The 23,498-nt window shown below is 39.9% G+C and overlaps 1 protein-coding gene across 17 annotated transcripts in view; it reads right to left on the bottom strand.

Moving 5' to 3' along the window:
• LOC105491971 (multiple C2 and transmembrane domain containing 1) overlaps positions 1-23,498 on the bottom strand; it is a 598,621-nt gene that overhangs the window by 239,840 nt on the left and 335,283 nt on the right. For all 17 annotated transcript variants that reach the window (XM_071097827.1, XM_071097830.1, XM_071097833.1 and 14 more), the window contains 2 exons: positions 13,443-13,585; positions 3,958-4,037 (listed from right to left, as the gene is read on the bottom strand). In XM_071097827.1, the coding sequence (XP_070953928.1) occupies positions 3,958-4,037; positions 13,443-13,585 (223 nt within the window). The remainder of the gene's footprint in view (positions 1-3,957; positions 4,038-13,442; positions 13,586-23,498) is intronic.

Genomic DNA, 23,498 nt, shown 5'->3' with positions numbered 1-23,498 from the left:
TCATCAAATATGAAAAACCCAGCACGGTTCATGGCTCATTTGGCAGCAACCCTGAGACGCTTTACAGCCCTAGACCTTAAAAGGTCAAAAGGCCGTCTTATTCTCAATATACATTTTATTACTCAATCCGCTCCCGACATTAAATAAAACCCCCCAAATTAAATTCTGGCCCTCAAACCCCACCACAGGACTTAATGAACCTCGCCTTCAAGCTGTACAATAATAAAGTAGAGGCAGCCAAGTAGCAATGTATTTCTGAGTTGCAATTCCTTGCCTCCACTATGAGAGAAACCCCAGCCACGTCTCCAGTGCACAAGAACTTCCAAATGCCTGAACTGCAGCAGCCAGGCATTCCTCCAGGACCGCCTCCCCCAGAAACTTGCTTCAAGTGCTGGAAATCTGGAAACTAGGCCAAGGAATGTCCGCAGCCCAGGATTCCTCCTAAGCCGTGTCCCATCTGTGCGGGACCCCACTGAAAAATCGGACTGTTCAACTCACCTGGCAGCCACTTCCAGAGCCCCTGGAACTTTGACCCAAGGCTCTGACTGACTCTTTTCCAGATCTTCTTGGCTTAGTGACTGAAGACTGACGCTGCCTGATTGCCTCGGAAGTCCCCTGGACCATCATGGACACCGAGCTTCAGGTAACTCTCACAGTGGTGGGTAAGTCCGTACCCTTCTTAATCAGAATGGAGGCTACCAACTCCACATTATCTTCTTTTCAAAGGCCTGCTTCCCTTGCCTCCATAACTGTTGTGAGTATTGATGGCCAGGCTTCTAAACCTCTTAAAACTCCCCTACTCTAGTGCCAACTTGGACAACATTACTTTATGCAATGTTTTTTAGTTATCCCCACCTGCCCAGCTCCCTTATTAGGATGAGACATTTTAACTAAATTATCTGCTTCCCTGACTGTTCCTGGACTATAGCCACACCTCACTGCCACCCTTTTTCCCAGTTCAAAGCCTCCTTCACATCCTCCCTTTGTATCTCCCCACCTTAAACCACAAGTATAGGACGCCTTTACTCCCTCCTTGGCGACCGATCATGCACCCCTTACATCCCATTAAAACCTAATCACCCTTACCCGGCTCAACGCCAGTATCCCATCCTGCAGCACGCTTTAAAAGGATTAAAGCCCATTATCCCTCACCTGTTACAGCATGGCCTTTTAAAGCCTATAAACTCTCTTTACAATTCCCCCATTTTACCTGTCCTAAAACCAGACAAGGCTTACAGGTGATTTCAAGATCTGCGCCTTATCAACCAAATTGTTTTGCCTATCCACCCCATGGTGCCAAAGCCATATACTCTCCTATCCTCAATACCTCCCTCCACAACCCATTATTCTGTTCTGGATCTCAAACATACTTTCCTTACTATTCATTTGCACCCTTCATCCCAGCCTCTGTTTGCTTTCACTTGGACTGACCCTGACACCCATCAGGCTCAGCAAATTACCCAGGCTGTACTGATGCAAGGCTTCACAGACAGCCCCCATGACTTCAGTCAAGCCCAAATTTCTTCCTCATCTGTTACCTGTCTCAGCATAATTCTCATAAAAACACACATGCTCTCCCTGCTGATTGTGTCTGGCTAATCACCCAAACTCCAATCCCTTCTACAAAACAACAACTTCTTTCCTTCCTAGGCATGAAGAGCCGAGACCGCATCCTGTACCCTTTCTGTCCAAACAACTTGACCTCACTGTTTTAGCCTAGCCCTCATGTCTGCTTGCAGTGGCTGCCACTGCTTTAATACTGTTAGAGGCCCTACAAATCAAACTATGCTCAACTCACTCTCTACAGTTCTCATAACTTCCAAAATCTATTTTCTTCCCCCCACCATCGCTCAAGACAACAATTATGCTGATAAGGTAGCTAGAAAGCAGCCATCAAAAGGCATCAGATATCATTGCTCAGGACAATGCTTACGTTATGTTAGCTAAAAAATGAACTAGCATTCCAACTTCTATCCCTCACAGCAGTTTTCCTCCTTCACATCAGTCACTCCTACCTTCTCCCCCGCTGAAACTTCCACCTATCAATCTCTTCCCACACAAGGCAAATGGTTCTTAGACCAAGGAAAATATCTCCTTCTAGCCTCACAGGCCCATTCTATTCTGTCGTCATTTCATAACCTCTTCCATCGAGGTTACAAGCCACTAGCCTGTCTCTTAGAACCTCTCATTTCCTTTCCATCCTTGAAATCTATCCTCAAGGAAATCACTTCTCAGTGTTCCATCTGCTATTCTACTACTCCTCAGGAATTTCTCAGGCCCCCTCCCTTCCCTACACATCAAGCTTAGGGATTTGCCCCCTCCCAGGATGGGCAAATTGACTTTACTCACATGCCTCGAGTCAGGAAACTAAAATACCTCTTGGTCTGGGTAGACACTTTCACTAGGTAGGTAGTGGCCTTTCCTAGAGGGTCTGAGAAGGCCACCGTGGTCATTTCTTCCCTTCTGTCAGTCATAATTCCTCGGTTTGGCCTTCCCACCTCTATACAGTCTGATAGCAGATCAGCCTTTATTAGTCAAATCACCCAAGCAGTTTCTCAGGCTCTTTGTATTCAGTGAAACCTTTATATCCTTTACTGCCCTCAATCTTCAGGAAAGGTAGAACGGACTAATGGTCTTTTAAAAACACACCTCACCAAGCTCAGTCACCAACTTAAAAAGGACTAGACAATACTTTTACCACTTTCCCTTCTCAGAATTCAGGCCTGTCCTTGGAATGCTACAGGGTACAGCCCATTTGAGCTCCTGTGTGGACACTCCTTTTTATTAGGTCCCAGTCTCATTCCAGACACCAGACCAACTTGGACTGTGCCCCAAAAACTTAGAGTCTAAAAACTCAGCAACCAAGCAAGTAATTACGCTGACCCCCCTTAGGCTCTCTCTAATTAGATGTCCTAGGTCCTCCCAATTCTTAGTCCTTTAATCCCTGTTTTTTTCCTTCTCTTATTCAGAGCTTGTGTCTTCCGTTTAGTTTTTCAATTTATACAAAACCGCATCCACACCATCACCAATCATTGTATATGACAAATGCTCCTTCTAACAACCCCACAATATCGCCTCTTACCACAAAATCTTCCTTCAGCTTAATCGCTCCCACTCTAGGTTTTCATGCTGCCCCTAATCCCACTTGAAGTAGCTCTAAGAAACATCGCCCATTATCTCTCCATACCACCCCCCAAAAATTTTCGCCACCCCAACACTTAAACACTATTTTGTTTTATTTTTCTTATTAATATAAGAAGACAGGAATGTCAGGCCTCTGAGTCAAAGCTAAGCCATCATATCCCCTGTGACCTGCACGTACACACCCAGATGGCCTTATACACCCAGATGGCATGTACACACCCAGATGTTCCTGCCTTAACTGATGACATTCCACCACAAAAGAAGTGAGAATGGCCTGTTCCTGCCTTAACTGATAACATTACCTTGTGAAATTCCTTTTCCTGGCACATCCTGGCTCAAAAGCTCCCCAACTGAGCACCTTGTGACCCCCCCACCCCTGCCCACCAGAGAACAATCCCCTTTGACTGTAATTTTCCTTTACATAGCCAAATCCTGTAAAATGGCCCCACCCCTATCTCCCTTGGCTGACTCTCTTTTCAGACTCAGCCCGCCTGCACCCAGGTGATTAAAAAGCTTTATTGCTCACACAAAGTCTGTTTGGTGGTCTCTTCACACGGATGCTCATGACACTGGGAAACACAGCAGGTAGGCATCCAAGAAGTTTTTGGTTGAAAAGTTGTTGAATGAGGCAGTCAGGGAAGATGCCATTATTTCCACTGAGTAAGTGAGGAAGATGGATTTGAGAAAGGCTGACTAGCATGAAGGCTCACCACTGTGAATGACAGAACTAGACCCCAGATCAGCTGACATTTTCTGTTACACAAGCCCACTGCATGACAAGGGGTGGTGATATTACAACAGTTCAAAAGTTACCTGTTTAACTCCAATTGTGTCAGATCCAGAAAGGCTGAGCCCATAAAGTCATCCTGTAGTCCAAAATCATAGTCAAATACCTGAGAAGCCAAAGAGAAAAAGCCTTGTTATAAATATCTCCAATACAAGCTTTATGTGATAACGTCTTGGTCATAAAATGTTGGTTGTCTGTGTCACCAAAAGCACACTAATATTTATTTTTTAAAATAATTGTTTTTGTACTTTGGAATATTAGAGTCTCACAAAATACTTAAAGAAAATTACATTTTATTTTTTACTTAACATTACTGATTGATTATATCAAATAGAACTTTAAGGTAGATGTAACAATCAAATAAAATATAGTAAATCTTCAAAAATGTGGGAAGAAGTATATAATTCAAAAGTATGTCTTTCATATTGGGCTACGGTTGATGAGAATATGATTCCAATATCTTCATATTTTTAGGCCATTAAAGATACATTTTGTGATATAGGACAATGCCACTTTAAACATACAAATAAGTAAAAAGATACTATGATTAATGTACTTTATAAAGTTTTACTAAGGTTAAGTTAAAATAAAGTTTTATTGCCACAAACAATTACTGGGGGATAATACGAATATGAATAACAACAAAAAAACTAAAATGAAAGGAAAAGAAAGAGATAATGTGCTTCTTCCTTTTGTCAATACTCTCTATCCAGTATCTTCTCTGTGTCTTGTGTGGTTCTTATTCACTCTGTGGTAAGTAAGACAGACAATGTCTCTGACCTCTTGGATTCTACATGGAGGGTCTGAGATGGCCTATAAATACCTAAATACAGTTCAGTTATAAGTGCCATGGAGCAAATAAATGTCTAAGAGGTGTGTGGGGAGCTGCTATTTTAGATGAGGTGACCAGGAACTCCTCTCTGAGGAAGAATATTTGTGTAGACACCCAAATAATGGGAAGGAGTATGCTATGCTAGTATGAGCAAGAGCCCTCCAGCTGAAGGAAACGGAGCCCAGGAGAGGGACTGATGTGTTTCACACATCAGTTGTGATCAGCAAGAAACGAGTGGGGTTGAAGCAAATGGAGAGAGACAGAGAATGGAAGGATGCTGGAGGGATAGTTCAGAGCTAGATAAGTTAGGGCCATTTCCAAAGGATGCTAAGTGAATGGGAACTGGCTAACTTCCATCCATCTATTAATTTTGTCACTCATTCATTCCCTCAGCCAATACTGACTAAGTACTTATTATGTGCCAGGCAATATGCTAGCAACTGAGTAAACAGTGGTAAGCATAACTGCCATTCTCAATGCTTACAGTTTAGTGAGGGAGACAGACATTAAACAAGGAAGTGCATAGGTGATACACAGTTACAAATTCTGACAAGTGTTTTAAGGAAAAGAAGAGAGAATGAAAAGAAAGTGAGGAAGTAAGTAAGGAAGATCAGGGAAACCCCTCACAACGAAAGAAAAAAAAAATGCTACCAGATGAAATGTAGAGCTGTCACTTCCTGACCTTTTCAGACAGAAAACATTTGTATTGAACACTGGAGTAATTGAGCATAACCAGATAAATCTGCTCTTGAATGGATGACCCAGGCCTTTGGCTGCTCCAGAATGTGAGAATCTATGAAGCTGAATCAATAGTCCCGCACTCCTATGCTCAGTTCTTGGCACAACAGTTAGAAAGCTCAAAGCAGAGCAGCCCTGAATCAGTTGCTGGGTTTTTGTTGCTGTTGTTGTTGTTGTTTCTTCCGTATTACAGGTGTACTTCAATTTAAGAAAACTTAATATGTAAAAAATTGATACTTAAATAAAAAGATAAATACTTTGCATTACAAAAGGATTCTTAGATTTGAAGAGTCACATGGGGATTTATTTAAGTAATAAGCTCCCCTAATGCCTTTTAAATTATTCAATTTGCAGTCATTTGATTTACATACAACCTTTCAAGAGTGCATTTATTGTAGAAAGCTCAGCACTCCTGCAATAAATATTCTCCTTGATCAATTACACTTCTGAGCGTTAGTCATCTGCTCAGTGGCATAGCACATGCATGTATTGCACATCTTAGGCAACTGACATCTCTGTATTTGCAAGTGGCTGCAGCAGTGTATTTTACAACATACAATTTACACCAAAACACTGGAGAAATTTCTCTTGTGGAATCTTATCTAATCATATCACCCTTAGGCTTAAAGTCTTAGGAGAGAAAATAGGTGGCATATAATCAGTGAGATCACCTGAGGTTCACCCACACATATGAGGTGGAGAGCTGTGAATCCAGTGAATTTATTAGTGCAGACAGCCCAACTGGGCGATTCAACATCCAACATCTTTTCACTCTCATAGTGAGAGTCTTTCCTATTATCCAACTGCTAGATGTCTACTTTAGCTCTCAATTCCTATTAATCTGCAAAGGCATAAACGTGGGAAGAAAAGGAAACACTAGAATCCATGCATTAATGAAATTATTAGCTATGCTACTTGGTTCCAAGCTCTACATACTATTTATTTGTCAGAGGGAGCATTGCTCTATGTGAGCTTCAGAAATACAGAGCATAGGAGAGATATAAAATAGGAAAAGGTACTCCCACTGCACTAACAACAAGCACAGTTAATGCTTATTAATGTTTATTCAATATTTACTAGGCACAACCCAGTCAACAAGGTATTGTTGTTTCTATTTTTCAGATAATGAATCCAAAGCTGAAAAAGTACATGTTATTTTCTCCCCAAATCCTAGGGCTAGTAAGACACAATATTCAAATCTTGTTGTATCGAGTGTCATAAACAGAGTGTGTTTAAATTTCACAAATATATCTTAGGCACTCACTCTAAGAGAAGCATTGAGAATTAAAACATGAATGATTCAGATGAGATTCTTGCTTTCATGGAGCCTTCACACCATTAGTTGGAAACATTAGATAGCAGGTAGAAGTTGTTTGGGACTTGGTAACACCTTCTGCATTCTCAAGTGAGTTTAGAACAATAAATATTTAATTTTAAACAACAAATTCACTTTACTGTTTACTGAAAATCCATTGGGAAGTGCACCAGTTAAAATGCTTTTGCTTTTGTTTTTAATAGAAAACTCAACTGGCTTTAATTTCTAGCTCAAATGACTGAAGAAATGTCTATAGGTAATTATGGCTTCTGGGAAGTTTTAATTTGGCAGTTCAAAATGATTCATGCATTTATTAATGCATTTATTTGAAAAATATTTGGTGAGCACCCACAATGTTCCAGGTACTGTTCTAGGCATTTGAAATACAGCAGTGATCAAAACAGTCAGTCTTTGATTTCTTGGAGCTTACATATGGGGTGGTGAGAGATAGGCAATAAAGAAATACATATGCCAAGTAGTAGTGATAAGTGCTAAGGAGATAAGTACTATTTCAGAGTACTAGAGTGATGGGAACTACTATTCATACATGATGTTCAGAAAGGACAATCAGAGTGGGAGGTATTTCCCCATGATGGGAAAAGTGTGCTTCATAATGAGGGAATAGGAAAGTGCATTCCATGAAAAGGAAAGTGTCTTCCACAAGGAGGGAACAGGAAATAGAAAGGCACTGAGGAAACTGGCCAGGGGTCAGTGAGGCTGAAAGTAGTAAGCAAGAGAAGAGTGCTGGAACATTAGTTCAGGCTTAAGCCATGGGGCCTACTAACATATTTTAAAGTCTGGGAGAAGGATCCAGAGAGGAGACTGAGAAGCAACAGCTACTTAGGGAGCAGGAAGACCAGGAGAGTGGTATCCTGAAAACAAACTGAAGAAAGAATGTTAAGATGGAAGAAGTAGTTAACTATATCAAAGGTAAATGATATAGCCTAATCCTATTTCTGCCTCTCCAGTTCTCATCAGAGCTTCCTCATCATTACTGCCTCAATAGCTCCCCTAGGGTCCTAATGAACCCTAGTTTGGGTTCTCTGTTAGGGATATTAGTTGAGGATTTTTCCAACGTATATCCCTTTTTACCTTTTCTATGGGCTCCCAATTTTTCTCTTTGAAGATCCATATGGTTCAATGGACACTGACTTCACCATTGCCTTTAAAAATAAAGGCAACCTTTGCTAGCCATTAAGCCACTTCCATATCTTTGGCCAGTAAATAGGCATGTGATACGAGCTGGCCCATCTGGAATGGATTCAGTACTTGGCTGGGAATGTTGGGACAAAGCAGCTCACACTTCCCCACTAGACTTGAATAAAGAAGCATGCCACTCTGGACCTCCTGGCAGTTGTTTCCATTTAAATGTCCAGAAAAGTGGCTCCCTACCTGTGCCTCCGAATAACCTATTGAGGTGTTTTAAAAATACAGAAGCCTGGACTCTACTTCGGAAGTCCTGAATCAGAGTCTTAGCAAGTGAAATTTGGACCTCTAGATTCTTTAAACCTTTAGGAATAACTCTGGTGTACAACCAGGGATGAGAATCATTGGTATATGACATTTTTTAAGTGCCCTTATAAGCTACTGACAATTATTTTGGACAGGACAGTAATGTGGTCCTTAACTTAAACAGAGCTTAGAGTAACATTTTCAACTTTAACTCTTAAGCTTGGATAGAAATGAATCATTAAAAAGTCAGGAAACAACAGGTGCTGGAGAGGATGTGGAGAAATAGGAACGCTTTTACACTGTTGGTGGGACTGCAAACTAGTTCAACCATTGTGGAAGACAGTGTGGCGATTCCTCAAGGATCTAGAACTAGAAATACCATTTGACCCAGCCATCCCATTACTGGGTATATACACAAAGGATTATAAGTCATGCTGCTATAAAGACACATGCACACGTATGTTTATTGCAGCACTATTCACAATAGCAAAGACTTGGAACCAACCCAAATGTCCATCAATGACAGACTGGATTAAGAAAATTTGGCACATATACACCATGGAATACTATGCAGCCATAAAAAAGGATGAGTTCGTGTCCTTTGTAGGGATGCAGCTGGAAACCATCATTCTCAGCAAACTATCGCAAGAACAGAAAACCAAACACTGCATGTTCTCTCTCATAGGTGGGAATTGAACAATGAGAACACTTGGACACAGTAAGGGGAACATCACACACTGGGGCCTGTTGTGGGGTGGGGGGAGGGGTGAGGGATAGCATTAGGAGATATACCTAATGTAAATGACGAGTTAATGGGTGCAGCACACCAACATGGCACATGTATACACATGTAACAAACCTGCACATTGTGCACATGTACCCTAGAACATAAAGTATAATAAAAAATAAGTAATAATAATAGTAAAATAAATGAATTATTTAAGGAAATGTCCAATTTGTTAAAATGACCATCTTAGAAACAGTTATGTGGTCCCATACAATTATTTTTCTAATCTATCAAAATGTTTCTATTTTTTAGAAGAGTGCTCCCAATTAATACTCTGATCTCCAACTCATGATTAGGCCAAACAAACAACAATTTACATAAATAGATTCCCCTTTATGTTACTTTTATCTCTTCTACTGTAATTCTAGTGTTCACTGTGAACCTGGGATAATAATGTCAGTGAAATAACAATGGAGAATTTGAATTCAACTGAAATGGGTGTCAAATTTATCCTATTATCTAAGATGTGTGTTGGAGCATCACTGTGAATACAGGGCAGACTAAAGTGGCTCCTATCTCAATTAAAAGCACTGCATTTTAACTCCAAGCTTCTATTCTTACCTTATTATATATAGATTGTACAGCTATTTCTCCAAGCCTTGTTCTCACCTGCACAGAATATGTTCTTTTCATTCAAATTAAAAGTTACATAAATTCCAACCAATTGCAAAGAACATTTTTATTTTGTGTAGTTTTTTTTTTTAACTGATAGTTCTAAGATTTTTTTTTAAATAAAATGTTTTTACAAGAAAAGGTACAAGCACTTCAACTTGAATGCACTTTTATAACCTTGGCTCAGAATTGAATTTTGTTTTCCTTGGCAATTTTTACATTGATAGAAATCAGATTACAGGCTACTGATGGACTCTTCTTTTTCCTCTAACTATAGATAGGAGGGTTGTATACTTAATGTGTTCTAATTATCTAGTTCACAGATGCATTTCATACTCTCAGTCACTACCGCATTGATTAGTCCCTAAAAAATCTTTTGGGCAAGTAAGTAATAATCTGTTGTGGAGGATGTGGGCATCATATCAGAACTCAGTCAGTCAAACACACAGGCCTGCATAGAGACAATAAAAATGATGCAATTTTTATGAAATTCTAATAACTTCAAATATTATTTCCACCAAGGTACCTTATTTGATTCTTCCTTCAAGATTAGGCAAAAAATGGAACACAAATAATGGAAAAAATATAGCAAAAAGTTACAGATTTTCTTCGAAGAAAAGCCCTAGGCATTTTACAGAAAATGAAAATCAACTGAAAAAAAATAGGAAAGCATTTAAAAAGTATATTTAATACTTTAAAAATATTATAAAGTATTGCGTATAATAAAGTAACATCATTTTATATGTGTACTAGTGTCTCAGAGACTTGTATGATTTCTATTTAACTCGTCTTTCTTACATAGAAATGTAAAAAGTAACCATGTAAAAATGTAAGTAAAAGTATTAAAATATTTAAAAATGACTGTGTATCCTCTTCTGTATGGTAGAAGCTACATTGTGGCTACATAATCTTATCTATGGAAAGCTCAAAGTGATTTGAAAAAAAGTTCGACAACCTTTGGGCTTTCTTTCTTAGCTTCTTTACTCAGTGTGTCATTAGCCAAAAGCCTTCTGACCTGCATACAGTGTTGCTGTCTTCATTTACAGCATATATACATTTATAGTATATGTATGTGTACTGTATATATGTAGACTATATATATACCGTAAATGTATAGATACATGCATATATATACCTATACTGTATATTTATACATATAAATACATACGTGTATATTCTTGTTCTCAAGTCAAGACCATTACTGCCACAATTTACACAATTTTGGCCAGGCGCGGTGGCTCGCGCCTGTAATCCCACCACTTTGGGAGGCCAAGGTGGGTGGATCTCGAGGTGAGGAGATCGAGATCATCCTGGCTAACACGGTGAAACCCCTCTCTACTAAAAAATACAAAAAAATAGCCAGGTGTGGTGGCAGGTGCCTGTAGTCCCAGCTACTCAGGAGACTGAGGCAGGAGAATGGTGTGAACCCTGGAAATGGAGCTTGCAGTGAGCCAAGATTGCGCCACTGCACTCCAGCCTGGGTGACAGAGCGAGACTCTGTCTCAAAAAAAAAAAAAAAAGTATAAATTTATGGGGTGCAAGTACAGTTGTGTTCCATGTGTAGATTGTGCATAGCAGTCAAGTCAGGATTTTTAGGGTATCCATCATCTGAGTAACATACACTGTACCCATTAAGGAATTTTTCATCATCTAGCCCCTCGCTACCCCCCATGCTTCCAAGTCCAGTGTTTATCATTCCACTGTCTATGTCCATGTGTGCACATTATGTAGCTCCCACTTATAAGTCAGAACACCACCATTCTTTTTTTGTGTACTTCAGTTTTTTGTTTATTTCTTTTTGAGCCTAGTAAAACATTCCTTTTGAAAAGTGCATTTTGACATTTGGATTTCTACATAGATGAATACTTATTCTTGAGCACAAGAGAATAACAAAATCACCTGACCAATATCTACCATAATTTGGGGAAGTTCATACGTAACCCTTTCAAAGACAGGACAGCCACATGGTTCTTTCATGGAGTAATATCCCACTAATGAAAGATAGATCCAAAGTAGAAGTAATTAAAAATTAGCTTCTTTCTTCTCATGATTTTGTACTTCAGCAACATTAATGAGATCCAAACAGCCTGTTGCTGTCCTTATTAACACCTGCTTTCTTTCCTGACCATTTTCTTCATAACTGCCATTGCTCTAACTCATGTCTCCTGATCCCCCACATCCCCACCCAAGAAATAATACTTCCTTCATGGGTCACTTGTCTTTTCCTTATTCTTTTTCATTGCCTATCTCAGCTCTTTATTACAAAGATAACTCCTTTTTTTCTCATGTGGATATTTCTTTCTCTCTAGAAGTGAGGAGCAGGGAAGAAACATCTCTGACCATAAAGGTCTTCCCTTTTGTGGGAGAAGGGTTGGCTATGCACACTCTCATATTAACATTATGGTGCCATCCCATATTATGTAGTTAAAGACAGTTCAATAATACTATTTATGGCTGGGCACAGTGGCTCATGCCTGTAATCCCAGCACTTTGGGAGGCCAAGGCGTGCAGATCACCTGAGGTCAGGAGTTCAAGACCAGCCTGGCCAGCATGGTAAAATGCTGTCTCTACTAAAATTACAAAAACTAGGCATGGTGGTGAGTACCTGTAATCCCAGCTACTGAGGAGGCTGAGGCAAGGGAATGGCTTGAACCCAGGAGATGGAGGTTGCAGTGAGCCAAGATCGTGCCACTGTACTCCAGCCTGGGCGACAATGAGACTCTGTCTCAAAAAAAAAAAAAAAAAAAAAAAAAAAAAAGGCTATTTAATTGATTTTCTTTAGCCAATGTCCAATGGAGACAATTTATTATGCAAGTGTGTGTCTATTTTCCCTCTAATGACTTATAGAAAATTATTAACTGTATACTTAGGAGATTCTCTTTCCAACCTTCTTATAAACTATCCTCTCATAATTTCAGTAACAACTTGATTATTTCTTGTTCCTTTCTGTGGAGGAAAGAAACAACTAGAGGTAATACAATGATGATATGAGGGGAAGAAGTATGCCTAGTGATTGCTGAAAGATGAGATTTCTGGCTCATGTGCCAGTAGTGACAACTTAGGGAAAAGAGTGGGATATGTGCTGTTGTGGTAAAAGTAGAAAAAGGTCTGGTCACTGAATGAACAGTCAGAGCCTAGGAGCAAAAAAGAATGTAAGTACGTAGAGATATGAATTAAAGAAAAGCTGGGCATGAAAATAAAATAAGGAATAGGGCTCAGAATAGGAACTAGGTTGCAATTCCTCAAGTTCTTCTCTTTCTTTTAATCACATCAAATGAGAGGAAAGTCTCCCTACCCCCATCCCCCATTTTTGGAATCTAATAGAGATAGAAATTTTTCTCCCCCATCACCTTCACCCTTCTCATGTTCCAAGTAAAGAATTTTGCTTGCAACCAGAAATGGCAGATCTTAAATAATACAATTTGTAAACAGAAAGACTGGGTTCTGTGTAAGCTCTCCTTTCTGTTAGCTTATATGGAAACTTGTTTTCATATGCTCCCAAAGTGCACTAAATCAGTTGGCAATACCAAGCACAAGGGATACACTTCGTAATCTTTCTAAATGACTGGCAAGAGAACTGTCCTGGAGAAAAATGCCCCTGCTAACTCCTCCTTCCCTCTATCTCACTTCTATCATATTATCAATAGATTAGAGTGGTGAATAGCAGAACACATCTCTGGTGAAAACTCTCATCAGACAAAGAAACATGATAAAACCCAGTAAATAGGGATTTCCACATCAGTTTCTATCAGGAAAAAACAAATAAATGTCTCACCTTTATATACAGTGGCTCCCTAAGATGATCAACCAGAATGCAAGCTTTTTCTTCCCACACAGGGTTGAGGTTCTTGTGTATTATCTTACTTCTAAAAACTTCTTTTCCTCCGATTTTAAACTTCACATATGGATCACTTGTCCCTGTTAAATACAGATTGATCCATGTTAATCATGCCTTGGTTTGGAAGCAAGAGAACCACTCATTGAAACAACAAAAAAGTATTTAAAGGAAGAAAAGTTAAATGAAAATTATCTATGGAAAAATAAGAATTAAGTGTTTTCTTATGAATTTTTTTATTATATATTGAAGTGATAAATAATAATAATAATTATTATTATTGTTATTTTATCTTCTGATCTTAATCCTGTAACCTTGTCCTGGTAGTTAAAAACAGTCTATTCCAGCAATCCCACTAGTGGGCATGTACCCAAAGGAAAAGAAATCATTTTATCAAAAAGACACCTGACTCAGATGTTTATCACAGCACTTTTCACAACAGCAAAGTCATGAGATCAACAGACCATTGGGTTAAAATGTGATATATACACACATACACATATGCCATGGAATACTACTCAGCCATGAGAAAGAAATCATGTATTTAGCAGCAAAATGGATGGAACTGGAGGCCATTACTCTAAGTGAAATGACTCAAAGAAAGAAAGTCAAAAACCGCATGTTCTCTTTTACAAGTGGGAGCTAAACAATTGGTACACATGAAGACAAAGAATGAAAAAATAGACATTGGAGATTCCAAAAGGTAGGAAGATAGGAAAGGGATGAAGGATGAAATACAACCTATTTGGTACAATGTATATGACTTGAGTGATGGGTATTCTAAAAGCCCAGACTTTACCACTATGCAGTACATCCATGTAACACCACTGCACTTGTCTCCCAAAATCTATTTTTAAAAATCACACTCTATTGCATGTTGAATGTGTAAATTTAATTAAAGTTATAAATCATAGAGATTGATATTTATCTTGATATCATCTGGTCAACTATAAAAAGACGTTTAATAATCTTCACTGATTTAAATAGTTTTAAAAGCATATATTTGCTCCTAAAAGTTTATACTAGTCTAATGGGGTTAGGAAAAGATGCGTGTTAAAGTGGGCTTCACTTCATCCTTGGTCCCATATATTTTCTTGCTCAGAAGTTTCAATTTTAGAATGTTAGGAAGGGGCGGAGGTCTCAGAGAAAGACATCAGGAGAAAGGGGAACACGTGTTTAATCAGTGAACTAGATTCTTTGTATTATCCCTTGACACCTTCTAAACTCCCTATGATGATAAAGAAAATCAGTGTTGATTCCCAGGCAAGATGGCAAAATAGGAACAGCTCCAGTCTGCAGCTCCCAGTGAGACCAATGCAGACGGTGGGTGATTTCCGCATTTCCAAGTGAGGTACCTGGTACATCTCAGTGGGACTGATTAGACAGCGGGTGCAGCCCATGGATGGTGAGCAGAAGCAGGGTGGGGCATCATCGCCTCACCCAGGAAGTGCAAGGGTTCAGGGAACTCCTTCCCATAGCCATGGAAAGCCATGAGGGACCATGCCGTGAGGGACTGTGCTGTCTGGCCCAGGTACTATGCTTTTCCCATGGTCTTCACAACCCACAGAGCAGGAAATTCCCTGAGGTGCCTATGCCACAAGGCCTCTGGTTTCAAGCACAAAACCAGGCAGCCGTTTGGGAAGACACTGAGCTAGCTGCAGAAGTTTTTTTTTATCCATACCCCAGTGGCACCTGGAATGCCAGCAAGACTGTTCACTCCCCTGGTAAGGGGGCTAAAGCCAGGTTGCCGAGTGGTCTTGCTCAGTGGATCCCACCCCTCTGGAGCCCAGAAAGCTAAGATCTACTGGCTTGAAATTCTCACTGCTAGCACAGCAATCTGAAGTCAACCTGGGAGGCGCAGCTTGGTGGGGGGAGGGGCATCCACCATTACTGAGGCTTGGGTAAGCCGTTGTCCCCTCACAGTGTAAACAAAGATGCAGAAAGTTTGGACTGGGCAGAGCCCACTGCAGCTCAGCAAAGCCACTGTAGCCAGACTGCCTCTCTACATTCCTCCTCTGTGCGGGGCATCTCTAAAAGAAAGGCATCAGCCTCAATCAGGGGTTTATAGACAAAACTCCCATCTCCCTGGGACAGAGCACCTGTGGGAAGGGGTGGCTGTGGGTGCAGCTTCAGCAGATGTAAACGTTCCTACCTGCTGGCTCTGAAGAGGGCAGCAAATCTCCCAGCACAGAGCTCAAGCTATCCTAAGGGACAGTCTGCCTTGTCAAGTGGGTCCCTGACTCCCGTGCTTCCTGACAGGGAGACACCTCCCAGCAGGGGTCGACAGACACCTCATACAGGAGAGCTCTGGCTGGTATCTGGCAGGTGCCCCTCTGGGATGAAGCTTCCAAAGGAAGGAGCAGGCAGCAATCTTTGCTGTTCTGCAGCCTCTGCTGATGATACCCAGGCAAACAGAGTCTGGAGTGGATCCCCAGGAAACTCCAGTTGAACTGCAGAAGAGGGGCCTGATTGTTTTAGAAGAAAACTAACAAACAGAAATGAATAGCATCAACATCAACAAAAAGGACGACCATGGAAAATTCCATCCAAAGGTCACCAACAGCAAAGACCAAAGGTAGATAAATCCGCAAAGATGAGGAGAAAAAAAAAAAAGTACAAAAAGACTGAAAATTTCAAAAAACCAGAATGCCTCTTCTCCTCCAAAGGATCACAACTTCTTGCCAGCAAGGGAACAAAACTAGATGGAGAATGAGTTTGACGAATTGAGAGAAGTAGGCTTCAGAAGGTGGGTAATAACAAACTCCTCCGAGCTAAAGTAGCACGTGGTAACCCAATGCAAGGAAGCTAAGAACCTTGAAAAAAGGTTAGAGGAACTACTAAACAGAATAACCAGTTCAGAGAAGAACATAAATGACCTGATGGAGCTAAAAAACACAGCATGAGAACTTCATGAAACATACATAAATATCAATAGCCAAATCAATCAAGCAGAAGAAAGGATATCAGAGATTGAAGATCAACTTAATGAAATAAAGTGTGAAGACAAGATTACAGAAAAAAGAATGAAAAGGAATGAACAAAGCCTCCAAGAAATATGGGACTCTGTGAAGAGACCAAACCTATGTTTGATTGGTGTACCTGAAAGTGACAGGGAGAATAGAACCAAGTTGGCAAACACACTTCAGGATATTATCCAGGAGAACTTTCCCAACCTAGCAAGACAGGCCAACATTCAAATTCAGGAAATACAGAGCACACCATAAAGATACTCCTCGAGAAGAGCAACCCCAAGACACATAATCATCAGATTCACCAAGGTTGAAATGAAAGAAAAAATGTTAAGGGCAACCAGAGAGAAAGGTCAGGCTACCTGCAAAGGGAAGCCCATCAGACTAACAGTGGATCTCCCTGCAGAAATCCTACAAGCCAGAAGAGACTGGGGGCCAATATTCAACATTCTTAAAGAAAATAATTTTCAACCCAGAATAAGAAGCACTAAATATGGAAAGCACTAAATATTTAAATATGGAAAAAACCGGTACAGCCTCCGCAAAAACAAACCGAGATGTAAAGACCATTGACACTATGAAGAAACTGCATCAACTAATGGATGAAATAACCAGCTAGCATCAAAATGACAGGATCAAATTCACACATAATAATATTAACCTTAAATGTAAATGGGCTAAGTGCCCCAATTAAAAGGCACAGACTAACAAATTGGATAAAGAGTCAAGACCCATTGGTGTATTCAGGAGACCCATCTCATGTGCAAAGACACACACAGGCTCAAAATAAAGAGATGGAAGAATATTTACCAAGCAAATGGGGGGGAAAAAGCAGGGGTTGCAATCCTAATCTCTGATAAAACAGATTTTAAACTAATGAAGATAAAAAAAAGAGAAAGAAGGGCATTACATAATGGTAAACAGATCAATGCAACAAGAAAAGCTAACTATCCTCAATATATATGCACCCAATACAGGAGCACCCAGATTCATAAAGCAAGTTCTTAGAGACATACAAAGAGACTTAGACTCCCACACAATAATAGTGGCACTTTTACACCCCACTGTCAATATTAGACAGATCAACAAGACAGAAAATTAACAAGGATATTCAGGACTTGAACTCAGCTCTAGACCAAGCAGACCTAATAGACATCTACAGAACTCTCCACCTCAAATCATCAGAATATACATTATTCTCAGCACCACATAGCACTTCTTCTAAAATCGACCACATAATTGGAAGTAAAACACTCCTCAGCAAACACAAAAGAACAGAAATCATAACAGTCTCTTAGACCACAGCACAATCAAATTAGAACTCAGGATTCAGAAACTCACTCAAAACTGCACAACTACATGGAAACTGAACAACCTGCTCCTGAATGACTACTGAGTAAATAACAAAATTAGGGCAGAAATAAATAAGTTCTTTGAAACAATGAGAACAAAGACATAATGTAACAGAATATCTGGAGTGCAGCTAAAGCAGTATTTAGAGGGAAATTTATAGTACTAAATGCCCACAGGAGAAAGCTGAAAAGATCTAAAATTGACACCCTAACATCACAATTAAAAGAGCTAGAGAGGCAAGCGCAACAAATTCAAAAGCTAGCAGAAGACAGGAAATAACTAAGACCAGAGCAGAATTGAAGGAGATAGAGACATAAAAAAAATCAGTGAATCCAGGATCCGGTCTTTGAACAGATTAACAAAACAGATAGACTGCTAGCCAGGCTAATAAAGAAGAAAAGAGAGAAGAATCAAATAAACGCAATAAAAAATGATAAAGGCAATATCACCACTGATATCCCACAGAAATACAAACTACCATCAGAGAATACTATAAACACCTCTATGCAAATATATTAGAAAATCTAGAAGAAATAGATAAATTCCTGGACACATATGCCCTCCCAAGACTAAACCAGGAACAAATTGAATCCCTGAATAGACCAATAACAAGTTCTGAAATTGAGGCAGTAATTAATAGCCTACCAAAGGAAGAAAGTCCAGGACCAGATGGATTCACAGCAGAATTCTACCAGAGGTACAAAGAGGAGCTGGTACCATTCCTTCTGAAACTATTCCAAACAATATAAAAAGAGGGAATCCTCCCTAACTCATTTTATGAGGCCAGCATCATCCTGATACCAAAACCTGGCAGAGACACAACAAAAAAAGGAAATTTCGGGCCAATCTCCCTGACGAACATCGATGTGAAAATCCTCAATAAACTACTGGCAAACCGAATCCAGCAGCACATTAAAAAGCTTATCCACCACGATCAAGTCAGCTTCATCCCTGGGATGCAAGTCTGGTTCAACAGACACAAATCAATAAACATAATCCATCACATAAACAGAACCAATGAAAAAAAACTACATGATTATCTCAATAGATGCAGAAAAGGCCTTAGATAAAATCCAACACCCCCTCATGCTAAAAACACTCAATAAACTAGGTATTGATGGAATGTATTTCAAAATAATAAGAGCTATTTATGAGAAACCCACAGCCAATATCATACTGAATGGGCAAAAGCCGGAAGCATTCCATTTGAAAACTGGCACAAGACAAGGATGCCCTCTCCCACCACTCCTATTCAATACAGTATTGAAAGTTCTGGCCAGGGTAATTAGGCAAGAGAGAGAAACAAAGGTATTCAAATAGGAAGAGATGAAGTCAAATTATCTGTTTGCAGATGACAAGACTGTATATTTAGAAAACCCCGTCGTCTCAGCCCAAAACTCCCTAAGTTGATATGCAACTTCAGCAAAGTCTCAGGATACAAAATCAATGTGCAAAAATCACAAGCATTCCTATACAACAATAATAAACAAACAGAGCACCAAATCATGAGTGAATTCCCATTAACAATAGCTACAAAGAGAATACAATACCTAGGAATACAACTTACAAGGGATGTGAAGGGCATCTTCAAAGAGAACTACAAACCACTGGTCAAGGAAATAAGAGAGGTCACAAACAAATGGAAAAACATTCCATGTTCATGAATAGGAAGAATCAATATCATGAAAATGGCCATACTGCCCAAAGTAATTTACAGATTCAATGTTATTCCCATCAAGCTACCATTGACTTTCTTCAGAGAATTAGAAAAAACGACTTTAAATTTCATATGGAACCAAAAAAGAGCCAGTGTAGCCAAAACAATCCTAAGCAAAAAGAACAAAACTAGAGGCTCATGCTACCAGACTTCAAACTATACCACAAGGCTACAGTAACCAAAACAGCATGGTACTGATACCAAAACATATATAGACCAATGAAACAGGACAGAGGCCTCTGAAATAACACCACATATCTACAACCATCTGATCCTTGACAAACCTGACAAAAACAAGCAGTGGGGAAAGGATTCCCTATTTAATAAATGGCGTTGGGAAAACTGACTAGCCATATGCAGAAAATTGAAACTGGATCCCTTCCTTACACCTTACACAAACATTAACTCAAGATGGATTAAAGATGTAAACGTAAGACCAAAAACTATAAAAACCCTGGAAGAAAGCCTAAGCAATACCATTCAGGACATAGGCATGGGCAAAGACTTCATGACTAAAACACCAAAAGCAATGGCAACAAAAGCCAAAATTGACAAATGGGATCTAATTAAGTTAAGGAGCCTCTGCACAGCAAAGGAAACTATCATCAGAGTGAACAGGCAACCTACAGAATGGGAGAAAATTTTTGTAATCTATCCATCTGACAAAGGACTAATGTTCAGACTCTACAAGGAACTTAAACAAATGTAAGAAAAAACATACAACCCCATTAAAAAGTGGGCAAAGGATATGAACAGACACTTTTCAAAAGAAGACATTTATGTGACCAACAAACATGAAAAAAGGTTCATCACTGGTCATTAGAGAAATGTGAATCAAAACCCCAATGAGATACCATCTCATGACCGTTAGAATGGCGATCATTAAAAAGTCAGGAAACAACAGATGCTGGAGAGGATGTGGAGAAATAGGAATGTGTTTACACTGGTGGTGGGATTGTAAATTAGTTCAACCATTGTGGGAAAGACAGTGTGGCGATTCCTCAACAATCTAGAACTAGAAATACCATTTGATCCAGCAATCCCATTACTAGGTATATACCCTAAGGATTATAAATCATTCTACTATAAAGACACATGCACACATATGTTTACTGTGGCACTATTCACAATAGCAAAGATTTGGAACCAACTCAAATGTCCATCAATGATAGACTGGATAAAGAAAATGTTGCCCATATACACCATGGAATACTATGCAGTCATAAAAAAGAATGAGTTCATGTCCTTTGCAGAGACATGTGTCAAGCTGGAAACCATCATTCTCAGCAAACTAACACAGGAACAGAAAACCAAACAGCGCATGTTCTCACTCATAAGTGGGAGTTGAACAATGAGAACATATGGGCACAGGGAGGGGAACATCATACACTGGGGGCTGTTGGGGTGTGGGGGACAAGGGGAGGGATAGCATTAGGAGAAATACCTAATGTAGATGACGGGTTGATGGGTGCAGCAAACCACCATGGCACATTTATACCTATGTAACAAATCTGCACGTTCTGCACATGTATCCGAGAACATAAAGTATAATTTAAAAGAAAGAAAGAAAGAAAGAAAGAAAATCAGAGTTGCCAAGTAAGTTGTTCATGGATACAAAGCTAGCAAGAGATGGAGTTAGGATTCCAACCAAGGCTATTTGACTCTAATGCCTGCACTATTTCTACTACACCTACACAAAGGAAGAACCCTCACATACATACATATATATCATATCATTTCTCATCTTTGTGTGAAGCTGATGAATGAGACCAATCTTGACCTAGCGAGTCTCTGTAGCTGTTAAAGATTCCTGGAGAAGGTAACTTAGTGATGTCCTTAAGTAAATCATTCCCGTGTGTAACAATCTTCACCATAAGAAAATAATTCTTTTTTTTTTTTTTTTTTTTTTTTTGAGACGGAGTCTCGCTCTGTCGCCCAGGCTGGAGTGCAGTGGCCGGATCTCGGCTCACTGCAAGCTCCACCTCCCGGATTCCCGCCATTCTCCTGCCTCAGCCTCCCGAGTAGCTGGGACTATAGGCGCCACCACCTTGCCCGGCTAGTTTTTTGTATTTTTTTAGTAGAGACGGGGTTTCACCGTGTTAGCCAGGATGGTCTCGATCTCCTGACCTCGTGATCCGCCCGTCTCGGCCTCCCAAAGTGCTGGGATTACAGGCTTGAGCCACCGCGCCCGGCAAGAAAATAATTCTTTATGAAAGGCCTGACTCTTTTATGAAAAGTTTGACTGCATTCTTCTTCTTTTGTCTACATTGAAGCTACAATTAATAACTATAGTCTACATGATTTAAAGAAAAATGTGAGAATTGCCTATTCACCTCCTTAGCCCACTTTTTTACGTGATTTTTTTTCTTGCTAATTTGTTTGGGTTCATTGTAGATTCTGAATATTAGTCCTTTGTCAGATGTCTAAATTGTGAAGATTTTCTCCCACTCTGTGGGTTGACAATTCCCAAAAGAGATATACAAATTACCAACAAACATATGAAAAAATGGTCAATGTCACTAAAAATCAGGGAAATGCAAATGAAAACCACAATGCAATACCACTTTACTCCTGCATGAATGGCTAAAATAAAAAAAAAAAAAAAAGATGTTGGTGTGGATGTGGTAAAAAGGGAACACTTCTATACTGCTGGTGGTAATGTAAACTAGTACAACCACTGTGAAAATGGTGTGGAGATTCTTTAAAGAACTAAAAGTAGAACTACCATTTAATCCAACAATCCCACTACTGGGTATACACCCAGAGGAAAAGATGTCATTATACAAAAAGATACTTGCACACACATGTTTACGGCAACACAATTTGCTAGTGCAGAAATGTGGAACCAATCCAAATGCCCATCAATCAACAAGTGCATAAAGAAGTTGAGGTATGTGTGTGTGTGTGTGTGTGTATATATATGTGTGTGTGTGTGCGCGTATATGTATGAGGTGTACACACACACACACACACACACACAATGGAATACTACTCAGCCATAAAAAGGAATGAATTAATGGCATTCACAGCAACCTGGATGGGACTGGAGACTATTACTCTAAGTGAAGTAACTCAGGAATGGAAAACCAAACATTGTATGTTCTCACTTATAAGTGGGAGCTAAGCTATGAGGATGCAAAGGCATAAGAATGACACAATGAACTTTGGAGACTCAGGGGGAAAAGGTGGGAAGAGGGTGAAGGATTAAAGACTATACATTGGGTACAGTGTAAACTGCTTGGACGATGGGTGCATAAAAATCTCACAAATCGGCGGGGCGCGGTGGTTCATGCCTGTAAACCCAGCAGTTTGGGAGGCAGAGGCGGGTGGATCACGAGGTCAGGAGATCAAGACCATCCTGGCTAACGGGGTGAAACCCCGTCTCTACTAAAAATACAAAAAATTAGCCGGGCATGGTGGCGGGCGTCTGTAGTCCCACCTACTCGGGAGGCTGAGGCAGGAGAATGGCGTAAACCCGGGAGGCGGAGCTTGCAGTGAGCCGAGATCGCGCCACTGCACTCCAGCCTGGGCGACAGGGCGAGACTCCGTCTCAAAAAAAAAAAAAAAAAACAACTCACAGATCATCACTAAATAACTTACGTAACCAAATACCACTTGTTCCCCAAAAACCTATGGAAATAAAAAAGAAATATATATATATATATATATATACACGTATACATATGTGTACATATGTATACATATATATGTGTGTGTAATACATCTTTAAACTTGAAAAAAAAAATAAAGAAAAATGTGAGGTGGGCTCTGAAAACTGGTGAAAGCTAGCTCTCTGCTTCCAAGATGGCACCTTGCTGCTGTGTCCACACATGGTAAAACGTGAAAGGACAAAAAGGCCTAGCTAGGTCCCCTGAGCCCTTTTATAATGGTGCTAATCCCCTTCATGAGGGCAGAATGCTTGTGACTTAAAGATCTTCTAAAGGCTCTACCTCTTAA

This window comes from Macaca nemestrina, chromosome 6, assembly GCF_043159975.1.
Source record: "Macaca nemestrina isolate mMacNem1 chromosome 6, mMacNem.hap1, whole genome shotgun sequence".
NCBI classification, from domain to species: Eukaryota; Metazoa; Chordata; class Mammalia; order Primates; family Cercopithecidae; genus Macaca; species Macaca nemestrina.
This window is presented reverse-complemented; position numbering and strand designations above follow the sequence as displayed.